Consider the following 13,951-nt stretch of genomic DNA (forward strand, 5'->3'; position numbering starts at 1 on the left):
TTTTTTTTAATATTTCGAGTGCGTAAAAAAAAACAGGTCTTTAAATTAAGATCGAGCGCTGGAGAGCGGAGAGAGAGATTGACATATTGATAATGCATCGCATGGCAACAGATTTCCGCGAAAGAGATATCACCATCCGGAACCAGGACAGAGAAGAGAAGAGGTAGAGATCTTTCTGCGAGAATTAATTTACTCGAATAAAATAATAAAAAAAAATATATATATATGTATATATACAGACTCTCTTCGTTTTTGACATACATGTCAAAGCTGACTGCAAGATCCAAAATAAAGGGCGCGTTATGTCAAGTCGATGCATGACGTAGACATGGGAGAAAGAACTGCACAGGTTCGCTCACCTTCGCGTCCGCGACGAGGAAAGGAGCGGAAAAAAGGATCACAAGACGCATGCGATGGTGAAAAAAATCGGAGCAACGCTAATAACAAATTGCACACAAAACACATCGCCATCGCTGCACGAGCAGCGAACGAAAATCCGTGGTGGGAGGGTGGTGAAGGGTGGAGGAGGGGGACGCACCTCGGCGTCTGCCTTCGTCCTTACCTGGGTCCCCGGGACTGACGGTGCCACGCGTGTCCATATTATTTGCGATCGCACGCGACGCAACACGACCGTGCGACAAACTCACGCGGATAATCGTCATCACAAAGCACGATGACGGCCATGTTTACAGCTACGCGAGCGAGAGCGTATCCCTACTTTCGTATGTGTGTGTTATGTGTATCGTGCGTGTGGTAAATAAAAGCGAAGCGAGAGAGAGAGAGAGCGCCACGTGGCGCCCTCTGTCTAACGGTGTCAAATATGTATATCGAGAGCTCGAATCGCGAACGAATCGATTCGAACGCGATGATGACGATTTCATACGTCATGTGACGTAGGCGCGCGTCAACGCGAGCGTTTGACGTTTGATGTTTGACGATTGACGTCACGCGCGAGCATTTGACGCTGCGTGGATCGTCGTCTCGGAAGATAATTATAATAATAATAATGAAAATAATAATATAATATAATTTATAATATTTACAAAAAGGTCTCGGGAGATGACAGATATAATTCGTTTGTAAACGAGCGTCGTGAAACTTTTGTATTTATATTTGTGTTTCCAAGAGGTACGGAGAAGACTCGGGGTGCGTTCCGTTATGCACTGCAAGTACTGACAGTACTACCAATAGCGTTCCGATATAGATAGCAGTGCACTGCGAAAGTACTATCATGAGTATATGACGTCATTAATTTTGACGTTATTTCCTGTTGCGATTACTGCAACCGGCGAGGTAAAGCACTCGCAGTAATCAAGATGGCTACCTCCATGTGTACGATGGAACTAACTTTTAAATTCCATATCTGAATATAATGATACAATATTTTTAACGTAATTTTTACATTTTATTCTAGGTATTTTAATTTGTCGTCTCATTTCATTTATTAATTCCATTTCCAAATCGCTTTCACTTGATGACTCACTCGAATCATATATATTCTCGATTAAATTATATGTAATTAATGCAATAATGGTATTATCCATTTCACCAATTTTTCACTCGATGATTATTAGCGAAAAAGGTTAGTTAAAAGTCTGCTGAAAGCGTACTGTAGTGCGTTCCGTTTTACTATTTTGCAGTAGCTTCAAAGTGCACAAAATTAAAAAGGAACGCTGTCAACAGTACACTTGCATGACGTCATAGTGCCAGTACTTGCAGTGCATAACGGAACGCACCCTATATATCGCCCTGTGACATCATAAGATTGATATAACGTGGGAAAAGGCGCGAAGAATTTTTTTTTACATTTTTTGTATTTAAAATTATAGTGTATTGTGTGTGCTTAAAAAAAGATAAAGATGAAGATAAAAATATGTAAATTCATCTTAGATAAGATAAAAATAATTTTTAGTTTTTACGATAAGATAAAATTATATATATGACGATTCATCTAGATAACTTCCAGATATTTTTTAAGACCACTTATATGTATATAAACACAAATATAAAAAATATAAATTATAAAGCAATATAAAACTATATTTATATTTTTATTTCTAAGTTTTTAGCACTTACTAAAAATATTTAAATATTTTTATATGTTACGTACTCTAAATAAAAAATTACCTGAATATTACAGTATCTCGTCAGTGGTAAAAATAACACTTTTTTCCTCTAAGATGCAGATATAGATATAATATATATTTTTTATTATCTATACAAAGATAAGATAATGCTAAAATTTCATATAGATGATCATCTATATAACTTTATTTAAATAACAGCAAACACTGTATATACAAAATATATTTAACTTTTGACGTTTGACGAGAAAGCGAGAGTTTTAATCCAATTTATCATAAACTACATATTTAATATGACTAATTTTCTTCTTCTCAATTATTTACATTTTCTTCAATTGTACAATATATATCTTATATATCAAGATAATATAACTTCATATGTATAACAATTATAATTTTATAAAAAAAACTCAACCATCATATTTATACATATATACATACAAAAATAAAAGATTTAAGAATAAAAATAAAACATTTTCTCTGTTAGCATTATTGTACAAAGCTAGAGATATTAATGTAAAAAAATGTATAAAAATGTAATATTATTGTAAATAAATTTTAGAGTCTTGCATGCATACCACCAGATGCTACTATAGTTTCACCGGTAATGTAAGAAGCATCGCTACTTGCTAGAAATGCAGCGACACTTCCAATCTCATTTGATGTTCCCAGTCTTCTCATATTAATACGTGATATTGCTTCATTGTAGGCTTCCTCTGATTCGTATAACTGAAATCATAATAAATTTATGTATAAGAGATTATTTTTCCACAAAACAATAAAAATTATGGAAAAATACCGGTTGTGAAAACTTGGTCTTTATTATTCCTGGTGCAATACAGTTTACACGAATTCCTTCAATTGCAAGCTCCTCCGCAGTAGTTTTAGTTAGGCTCAGTAAAGCAGTCTTGCTAATTGAATATACACCTAGCAACTAAAGAAAAGATTAATATAATTTTTCTTTCTAATAAGATATATTTTTTTATTATAAAAATTTCTTTTAGTCTAAATAAAGGATTTTATATAAAAATAGAAACAAACTTTAAATAAACTCACACCAAAAGGCTGATATCCAGCGATTGAAGATACAATAATAATAGAAGGTGATTCACTGCATTTGAGAAGCGGCAGAGACTCTTTCATAAGCAGGAATGTAGACTTGACATTGATGTCAAAAATTTTGTCCCATATTTCCTCGGTGCTATCTAATACGGGACCAACTGCTGGGTTAACAGCTGCATTAGATACCAGAATGTCCAGACCTCCAAAATTTGATTTGGTCTGCAATTTTTCACAATTTATCTGAATTATTGATATATATATACTAATACACAATTATATTTAGAAAATAAAATAATCTACCAATAATAATTGGAAAAAATGTATTACAATACCCAAAAACCCCAGTTATTATAATCCAATGTTATAATATAGCAACTAGTAGATACTCTTTTGTTTAGTTTAATATCTTTGAAGATATTAATTATAGGACTCATATTAATTAGATTTTTTTTTTCGTGTTTTGATCAATACTATCTGCTCTCAAAATATGTGACTCTTTTTTTTAATCTCTAGTTCATGTTTAGATCTGTTCTTTTCAGCTGAACTGGCTGTGCTAATTCAAAATTTATCTTTTTACTCTACATTGGAAGAAAAAAGATAACATTTACTTTTTCAAATAAATTTTTCCTATCTTCTGCCTTTCCCACATGACAGACGGTGCCTGCAACTTGCAATCCCTCGGACAGAAGTTCCTCTACAGCTTTTTTCACATTTGCTTCTTTACGGCTGCTGATCATCACTTTAGCACCTTCCTGTGCCAAACGTCTCGCTATAGAAAATCCTATCCTGTGGAAATTAAGAAGAAGCAAGGTAACCTAAGCAAGGAAATTCAGAATATTGGTAACTATTTTGCAGAGAAAGAAATAAGAAAAATAAAAAATATCAGAGCTTTCTTGAACAACATTGACTGTATTGTGCAGAATTGTTTGCTTGAATTATAAATAAATAAATATATATATATATATATATATGATTTTTTTATATTTACCCTTCTGTAGACGCTGTCACAATCGCGACTTTTCCTTCTAATCGGTTGCATTTTACCGAAGAAGAGACGTTAGTGCCGAATTTTCGGGCACTTTGATTTAATGCGGTACGTAGCATCGTAGAAAATGAGGCAGAATGATTAGGCAGTCTAGTGGTGGGCAATGTTCACTCGATGCTTAGAAAATCGATGCTTTTTATTACAACATCGATTATTTTAATCGATGTTTTTGCTGATCGATACATCGAGTAACAATCGATTATTAAAAAATAACATCGATGTTTCCTTCACTTCGCGAAATAAGAAGCATGTGTTCTTACTGTACATAAAATTATGTACAAGATGTGTAATATGTTTACAGGAATTAATAATATAGCATAATATATCAAATTTCTTGGGTTTTTAAAAATTATAACCTGTTTCTCAAGCTTCTACCTTTACTCTTATTGTACTATTTTTATTCGGTTAACTTTTTTTTATGAACATAGAACTAATAAATATTTTCTTTGTATAGATATGTATTTGAAGGAGGCAGATACAATTCTGGAATAAGAGAAACAAGATAAAATTATAAATCATACAGCATTCAAACCATTACCAGGAACATCAATATTCCATGCTTAATTTTGTATATACATAAATAAGAAGTAAAATAATAAAAAATAGGAATATTAATAAAAGCAAAATAATACTTTACTTAATTTTTTATTAATTTTTAGCCGATTTTTTTCTCCTTTTAGTTGCAGCTATTTAAATTAGGCGCGCATTGTCCCGATAAAAAAAATCGATTAAAATCGATTTATTTGGCAAAATATCGATTTTATTTTGCATCGATTATTTCCGAATCGATGCTTTTTTTTAACATCGCCCATCACTATTAGGCACGATTATTATACGTCACGATTGACACTTTTGCGACTTTGAACCTGCGATATCATATGGTAGATATGTAGATGTATGTATCTATGTGAAGAGGCAATACAGAAAGGACAGTAAAAGTATCATATATATTGTTTTCTAAAATGCGATATTTTTTATATATTTTTATTATATTTTATATATTTAAACATATTTTCTAAAATAAAGCCTTCTGTGATATAATATGAATATTACATGCAATATAATTTATATTAAATATAATTTTAAATATCAAAAGTAATATTGTGAATATATTAATATTTATATTAATATTTATTATCATATTATATATAAATTATTTATTATCATATTATATATAAATATTAATATTTATATTATTTATTATCATAAAAATTTAAATAAAATCGATGTTATCTTTTAAATGTTTTTTTTGCAAAATAATAATTATTGAGACAATATATATAAAAACAAGACTTGATTGTATAATTTTTATCGCTGCATTAATAAGATGTGAAAAGATACATTTAAAATATCAACTCTTAATTATACACTGAATTATTTTCATTGAATATTATAGAAGATATATTGTGAAATTATCTTCTCCTTTTTTCTTCTCAAAATTTTATACTCAAATACATATTATATCTTTAAAATTTTTTGTTAACAATATATTATCTTAACACAATATTTAACATTTTTTTCTAGCAAGAAAGTTTTTTGCGATTAAAAAAAAAGAAGAGCAGAAATATGACTTTTTTACAGAACTTGATATTTTTCACATATATTATTTTTGACATATATTAATTTCCTCGACATTTTTATAAAATAAATAGGAATTTCTTCTGTTAGATTATTTTGTTTCTTCTCGCATTCTGAAAGTGTGCTTTTATTTATTTTTTTTAAACTCTCAAATAATCAAGTCATTTAATCCACATTAATATTCTTTTTAATGTGAAGTGCAGCATTCGTTAATAAACAATTACTTCTATTCTTATAAGTTCTCTGGACTTACATATGTATTATAATAACTCTCGTAATTTCAAATAAACATTATCTATCCTTTCCACTCATTTAGTATTTCAAGAGTTAATACTAATCCGATGACACATAACATCTGCTAATATAATACTTTGGTGACAAAAAATAATATAGAGCAAGTAGAATGCTTATTCTACTTTCTACAAATCATTTCAATTTCGATACACGACATTATCCTGATTTTGTTATTATCAATTTAGTCAAAGAATATCCGTCATTACTTATCAAATACGTACATCGCCCTTGTATATTTTTCAAATTGACTAGATTAAGTTAATGCCCGACGACATTTTTTTTACTAAACAATAAATACGATGTGTGACAAGAAAGAAGTCAAGCAAACGAATAATTCACATTCAATAGTAAACGTTTACAAGAAAAATTAAGAATATAAAATACGATATACGCTTTCCGACTTCTTATAAATCTCATTACTATTTTATACATACATACATAATCATTAAAAATATCGTTATGTTTCGTGCAAATAGAATTAGGCTCGTCCATGTAAATTCGATATATATTATCATATATGTATATTATCTACACGAGTTTAGCAAAAACATTATATTAAAGCTCTTGGCCGATCATGTTGGATTTGTGACGTCAGAGTGCGAGAAAATGCATGCTAAAAATTTTTAGATGCCATTAAACACCAAATAAAAAGATATTTCAATGAAACAGTATTTCAAGTAGTTAGCACACTCTTAAAATACCTCGAAAAGTATCCTTTTCCCTTTATGATCAATCAACAGCTGTAAAATGATTGTAATATGAAGCTCAGTCCACATGATAAAGTCTATCACGATCATTTTACGGTTGTCAATTGACTGTCAAGAGAAAAAACAGTTTTCGAAGTATTTTAAAAATATACTAGCCTGAAATAACGTCATCAAAATATATTTTTATTTAAATTATGATCTAAAAATTTTCAGCGTGTGCTTTCTCGCCCCTGACGTCACAATCTAACATGACCGCGGCAAGGACTCAGGAGCTTTAATTTGCGCAACTTTTATAAAATAAATATTTGCATGAACACCTAAGAACATTTGTGTAGTTAAAATTTAAGATATACATATATTCTCGCGTTCTCGAAACAATATTCGTGCCAAATGCACTTATAACACACAGGATTGAGAAAGTAACTCGTTAGTTGTAACAAAGTTGGTTACAATTAAATTTTTTTGATAATTATAACTTAACTTCTCTCATTTTTCTTTATCTATAATTGTAACTTATACTTTTTTGGTAACTAGTAACTAATTTAATAGTTATTTTTTAATAATTAGTTTATTTAAAACTTAGGGCTAACAATTTTTCAGAAAGTTAAATTGATTGTTTGAAATTTTATGAATTTTTTAACTGAAATATCTGACTCCCATAATTTTTATTCTAAGTAAATAATATTAATTTTTGAAAAAGTTAATTTATTACAAATTATTAATTTAATATATTTAATATATATGTATTAAATTATTAATTTAATATATTAAATATATTTTCATTTTTAATTTAAAACAGTTGTAATTACATATAAAATAATATAGCACATAATCAAATATACATATAGTTTAGTACAGATTGAAATATATATAAGACTATTATATTTAAAATATAATATAGTCATTGCAAAAAAGTTACCTCTGAAAAATAACAAGTTACAGTTATAATAACTCAAAAAATAACAAATTGTAACTATATAATTAGATATTTTAAAAAAATAACTTTCTCAACCCTGATAACACATACATACACGCATACTACGTCGATCTCATTCACGATGACATCGATGTCATGTGAATTTCTTTATCCTATCTCAGTTTTATGCCTATTGCGTTATTCGTTCATTTATGGCACGGTATGCATAATACGATAAATGCACACCTTATCCGTATTTCGCGGTCTTAAAACTTTAAAAAGCACCATTATGTACATAAAATGTGTATAGAGACAATGATAATTTCGCACTATAATATTTACAAAATGATATAATAATAATTTCGCAAACGTAACGCATATATATAGCCGCTAAATACATCTCCTTTCTCGGAACAAGAGAAATCATGCCTTAATTCAGAGAGATGCCTTGTATCCACGAGCTAAGATCACTAGTGTCCTCGCAGCTGAGGCTCAGCGCGTGTTTCTCGCTTTGCTTCACCCCCAGTAGCAACTCGGCCGCCGTTCGACCCGTCAAGTACGCCCCGTGCACGGTGCTGTAGAACGAGGAATGAGTGTGTTCGCCTGCGAAGGCCACCAGAACCTTAGCCCTCCCGTCCTCCGTCTCAGTCCTCTCCTGGATCAACGGCTGGGCCAGACTCCGGATGTCCAGCTGACTCGCGCCGACGGCCATCGCAGTGTAGGAACCCCTGGTGTAGGGCTGCGAGTGCCACGTAGTGCGCAGACAGCTTTTCGGAGTCGGTACGAAGGGATCGTTGAGGAATCTCCGCAGAATCGTCGTGCACACCTCGGCCACCTCCACGGCGCTTAGCTTCTCCATGTACTCCGCAGCCCGACCGGATATCCAGCCCAGTAGCAGGGTATCCGAGATCTTGATGAACGAGTATATTTTCCGGAACCAGGTCTTGCTGACGTCCCGCCTCTCTGCTTCGGGCAGACGCTCGTCGTCCCAGAGGAGCATCACCTCCGAGACACCGGGATTCAGAAAGGGTCGTTCGTACTCGAGGAATATCTTGTTCACTGTACCGAACATTAATCTGTTTATCGCCTCGAGCTTATACGCCGGCAACGAAGGCTCGAATAATTCCGAAGCTGTCCTTTTCAGAACGCCCAGTGGTAACGTACATACCACGTGCTCCGCGGTAATCGTTTTTCCGTTTTCACATTGTACTTCTATGACGCTGTTGGATTTAGAATTCGAGTTTCCCGTAGAATCCTCGCCTTCCTGGGGACGCCATCTGCAAAACAGATCATTTTGTAGAACTAGTATATGTTAATGTTCAGATAAGAGTTCACTTGTTCCGGGTGATGCTAAGCTCTACCCAAAAAATTTGTTCACTGTTAAATACAAGTTAAAATAAATACATGTAACAACTTTCTGCTCCTTGCAGAGGTTTGAAAGCCTCTCACTAAACTCTAGATGAGGTAATTAGAGGGGATAAGAGCATAAACTAACTCGAATTATCTAAACAAGTGAACTTTTGCCTGTATTTACTGTAGGATTAATCACGACTACTCTCACCTAATCTTTGTCACGACATGATGGGCAAGAATAGAACTTTTTGGTATGTGCTTTGAAACTGGGTCCAATATAGCACTGTAACCGTTCGGAAGACTAATATTTCCACCTTGGAGCTCGTCGTAGGAGCCCATTTCCAAAAGATCCACCTCGTCCATGCTGTCGCAGCCTGTAACGCAGGTCTCCCTCTTGAGTAGACAGTCGAAGATCAGTTGTCTCACTCGTCGTTGCTCAGACGGCAGAGACGAAAGGTATAACTCTGCTTCCAGCGCGATGTGCGCTCCTACACTAGTGATACCATCCGGTGGACTGTATGTGCTCAGAAAGTACTCTTCGCATCGTCTCAAGAAGCACACATAAGCCTCGTAGATCTCTCGCAAGACAGGAAATGGTAACTGTTTCCCATCCTCCAACGCAGCCACCACTTTGTGGGGTTTCGGCACATGTACAATGTCTATCAAACCATTTGCCATTGCTAACTCGAACATGGGATTACCTAGCACGCCATGAATCCAATTTGCCCCCAATTCCACATTTTCATTGCCTATAAAATGGACAAAAAGGAAAAAATTAAGAGTTGTATACACAATAGTTAAATTTCTTATTCTATGTTATATTATAATTTTTTTTATAATGAGAATAACAGTATTATTAAAATTTCTAGGGTGTCCCATTTTAACTTTTGGATTGAAATTTCTTGAAAACTAAACTTTCTATAAAAAAAATATTTGAAACAAAAGTAGGATTTCAAAGGCGACGTCATAGTTTTATTCTAGGTGAAAGCATTTTTGAAATTTTGAGGTCATTACTATTATTTACATTTTTTTGTAATTAAATCACACTCTTTCCTAAGGCATTGTATCATATCATATTCCACTTAATTTTTCTATGTCATTAATAATTTATTGACAGTCTTTACTGTTATCTAAATAAAATTATATAGATGATCATCTAGATGAAATTTTGGCATCGTCTTATTTTTGTACAGATGATTAAAAATATGTATTATCTTTTAAATGTGAAAAAAGTGTTATCTTTATTAAATTATATAGAATAATGTTCAGATAATTTCATTTAGTCATAGCGTATAAAAATATTTAAGTAGTAGAACTTAAGCAGTAAGCAATAAAAATTTACAAATAAAAATATAAATATATTTTTATATTTCTTTTATAACTTACATTTTTTTTAATAACTGTGTTTACATAAATAGTCTTAAAAATATTATCTGGAAATTATCTAGATAAAGCCATATCATTTTATCTTGTATCTAGATACATTTCAAACAAAATTACCTTTATATCATCTAACAAGAATGAATTTACATATTTTTATCTCATCTTTATCTAGTAAATTTTAAAATCATCTAAGCACAACACTGGTTGTGCTTATTATTAGATGATTTTATTAGTATTAATAATTTCAAACATAAGTAATATTTTTAAATAATCTTTCAATATACTATAACTGCGGAATATGTCTTATTCTATCACAGAGCAAAATAAGTTTATTAGAATAATTGACAAGGTACATAAAATTATATATTCAATATTATATGATTTTAATTTTATATATATTACATTTTATATATATATTTAACACTCTGTAAGAAAACAAATCAAAAAGAAATTTTAACCATCAATTTTTTTCGCCTACTAACGAGAAATTGCGTTAAAAGTTTTTTCGGCTTAACTTATGTCAAATAGCTATTAGTTATTTTAACTGGTATTTAATATTTTTTTATATACAAATCAATCATAATTATTAAGTTAATCGCTTAACCGTTTAACTGATTATAAATTAACTCCTCCATTCAGTCAACTGCAATATTTTATTTTATTTTAATTTTATTTTAAATATATACTTTAACGCTTTTTGTATTAAAGAAGACTGACAATGAGTCCAGGCGAAACGTACGTATACCTTATTAAATAATAAAAAAATTGTTTTATTAATATCCAAATATAGCTCGTTTAGTTGGCTTACTCACTTTTTAATTTTATATATATATTTTATTTATCTCCAAAAAATAATTCTTTTTCCAAAAGATATAATTTCCCTAAATCATAATTTATGAATATTAAAAATTTCGAAATTTCCAAATATTACAACAGCAATTGCGGAATATGGTCTCATATTTTATAATAAATCGCAGCTAGATAAATAAATAAATAATTTAGAAAGCAGGTGACACAAACACTGACGGAGAGGTTACATCGCTCGTACCGATTTGCGCGGACACAATTCGTCCGCCTATGCGTCCGCGCGCCTCGAGGATGAGCAAGTCCGTCTCGCCGTTCTTCAGCAAGTGACTCGCCGCCGACAGTCCGGCCATGCCGGCGCCGACAATCAGGATCTTACACGAGAGTCGGTCATCTTCCGGATTATTTGTGGATTCCGCCATGTTCGTCACATATGACCGATCAAGGCTGGCCGTAGTGGCTGTGGACGTACGAGATATGTAAGCTTTCGAAATTTAGCACTGGGGCTCTGTAGCGCTCGTGTATGTATATATGTATTTTAGCAAGAAGATTCCTGCTGAGGCGTCTTGGATGCAGGTAAGTATATTTTCTATATCTTTCTAAATATATAAGAATACTTTATTACTTCTTTGGTAACGGACAGTATCATAGTATCAAAGGCAGACAAAAGAGAGTGTGTTCGGTGAGAAAGAAGTAATAAAGTCTCCTTATATATTTAGAAAGATATAGAAAATATACTTACTTGCATCCAAGACGCCTCAGCAGGAATCTCCTTCCCGCTAAAATACATATATACATACACGAGCGCTACATTGGTGACCCCGACGTGATCCCGCGTAAGAAAGGATGCCTGTAGACAGATCGCCTTCACGAGGAATAGACGCCCCGGGCGCTGGCACAACCCAAAATCAGCCCGGTGGCAACCAGACACCCCAAGGACGCGAGCCCAACGGCGGAGTTTCAGTGGTATCTTCCCGCCATATCGAACTGCCGCCATTTTATCAGGCCGATCCACGGCTATGGTTCGCCCAGGTAGACCTTGTTTTTTGCTAACTACAATATAACGTCTGATACCACAAAGTTCAGATACGTTACCACACAATTGTCCGGCGAAGCTCTGCGTAGCGTGTCCGATCTTGTTATAAATCCGCCCGCTCAAAATAAATATGAAAGCATCAAGCGGCGCGTTATGTCCGCCTATGATGAAGGAGATGAAGCACGCCTCTTTCTTTCAGCGAGTTTTAACACGATTTCAATTTGAACATTATAACGACTCAAACCTTGGAATGATTTGCAGGGTTCGCATGCGAGGCGGGGCGTTATTTTAAAAAATTGGAAAAAGCTGTCGAGAAAAAAAAAATATATATATATTGTTCTGGTTCCGAGTCGAAGCCGGGACCCCAAGGCTCCGACCAACGATCGACTTTGTTTGGCACCTCGAGCGGACATCGACAGGTCAACCGGCAAGCGAATCACGATTAGCCGCGCGCGTGTCACGCGCCGAGTTCATGCAAAGCTCGTGATTCCGAATCGGTGTCTTCCCCGGTTAAAAAAAGATTTCAGTTAGCCCAAAGACACAGTCAAGAGCACCCAACGATTAAAAGGGGGATGCTGTAACGGATCCGCGAATCCGTCTTTCTTTTTTCTTGAAGAACGACAATCGAACCTCAATCACGTATTCAATAGTCTATAAAAAGGGCCGAGCGTCGGAACCAGATACAGTGACAAATCTGATATGATAAAATTTAAAATTACTGTTATTAAAATTAAATAAAAGGAAAAAAAATCACAATAAAATATAAAATATATTTCATTAATTTTACTTTACGGTTTAGAAAAAATTAATAAAACATGTTTTATATTTTATCCCATACAGCACCGTTAGATTGCAAAAACATTACAACCAATCTTTCACCGCAATATTGCAATATTGCAAATTCACTGCAAAATGTTGCTACATCATTGCTGTTGAATTGCGCCACATGTTAAAATGTTCCGGCTTTTTGGAAGCTAATAAAATTTTGATTATCGTTAACATCTTATTGTACAAAATTTCAAAAAATTATTTTATTACAGTATTATACCAGCAAATACCAAGTTACAGTTATATAATTGGTAGTTGTAATTTTCCACTCAACAATATTTAAATTTTTATAATAAACGTATATTTTGAGTGGGAAATTTCAACTAACAATTTTATAGCTTAACTTGGGTTTGCTGAGTATATGTATTGTTTGAAACGCATAATAGAAAACTACATGTAATAAAAATTATATCTTAAATAGAATATTCTAGAATCTTCGCTTCCGATCGCAAGTCAAACAGGATATCGTTTTTATATGTTTTTTTTTTAAAATATCGCGACATAAATTATCCGTCGTACAAAAAAACACGCTCGAAATATAAACAATTAACGGTTTTTCGCAACCGTTCCGCCGAATAATTATATTTATTGAGCATGCGCGGCTTCTCACGGGCGCCTCGTTTCGCCAATAATATCGTGTCGCCAGCTCGCGCATGCTTTAACACCCGTTGTTCGTCAATTTTGACAGCGGCCAATTACGCGTAATACGCTCAGGTTACCTCGCGCAACTTAAAAAGACGCAAAATTATTGGCCGCTTCCGAAAAGGGGGTTTTTTGCGGAAAACCCATAAAGGGGAGCTCGCACCCGAAATCAGAGCTTTTATCGCTTTTCCGTCGTGAAAACATATCGCAAACCGCTTA

General features: G+C 33.1%; 3 protein-coding genes across 8 annotated transcripts in view; all 3 read right to left on the bottom strand.

Moving 5' to 3' along the window:
- The window catches only part of LOC114940148 (BTB/POZ domain-containing protein 7), a 30,263-nt gene extending 29,507 nt beyond the window's left edge, over positions 1-756 (bottom strand). For 2 of the 4 annotated variants that reach the window (XM_029314671.2, XM_085479711.1), the window contains exon 1: positions 563-756. The gene's annotated coding sequence lies outside the window, so the exon portion shown is untranslated. Of the gene's footprint in view, positions 1-261; positions 333-359; positions 489-562 lie in introns of those variants that run through there. The other 2 variants (XM_085479713.1, XM_085479712.1) reach the window with 2 other exon arrangements.
- Positions 757-2,242: 1,486 nt separating this feature from the next.
- On the bottom strand, positions 2,243-4,313 carry LOC114940144 (dehydrogenase/reductase SDR family member 4-like). Its single transcript, XM_029314666.2, has 5 exons — positions 4,135-4,313; positions 3,755-3,932; positions 3,141-3,365; positions 2,884-3,018; positions 2,243-2,813 (listed from the first exon to the last, which is right to left on the bottom strand). The coding sequence occupies exons 1-5, from the start codon at positions 4,248-4,250 to the stop codon at positions 2,643-2,645; spliced, it is 825 nt and encodes a 274-aa protein (XP_029170499.2). The 5' UTR covers positions 4,251-4,313; the 3' UTR covers positions 2,243-2,642.
- A 1,445-nt stretch (positions 4,314-5,758) lies between these two features.
- On the bottom strand, positions 5,759-12,445 carry LOC114934021 (spermine oxidase). 3 transcript variants are annotated; one of them, XM_029306623.2, is made up of 4 exons: positions 12,322-12,445; positions 11,471-11,686; positions 9,248-9,788; positions 5,759-8,963 (listed from the first exon to the last, which is right to left on the bottom strand). In XM_029306623.2, the coding sequence occupies exons 2-4, from the start codon at positions 11,646-11,648 to the stop codon at positions 8,117-8,119; spliced, it is 1,566 nt and encodes a 521-aa protein (XP_029162456.1). In that variant the 5' UTR covers positions 11,649-11,686; positions 12,322-12,445; the 3' UTR covers positions 5,759-8,116. The 3 variants fall into 3 exon arrangements, with proteins under 3 accessions (XP_029162456.1, XP_029162454.1, XP_029162455.1); XM_029306621.2 differs by having other exon boundaries at positions 12,027-12,389; XM_029306622.2 differs by lacking the exon at positions 12,322-12,445 and having other exon boundaries at positions 11,443-11,533.
- Positions 12,446-13,951: the final 1,506 nt, after the last annotated feature.

This window comes from Nylanderia fulva, unplaced genomic scaffold (genome assembly GCF_048542155.1).
Source record: "Nylanderia fulva isolate GAGA-0341 unplaced genomic scaffold, ASM4854215v1 Scaffold129, whole genome shotgun sequence".
In the NCBI taxonomy this organism is placed as follows: Eukaryota; Metazoa; Arthropoda; class Insecta; order Hymenoptera; family Formicidae; genus Nylanderia; species Nylanderia fulva.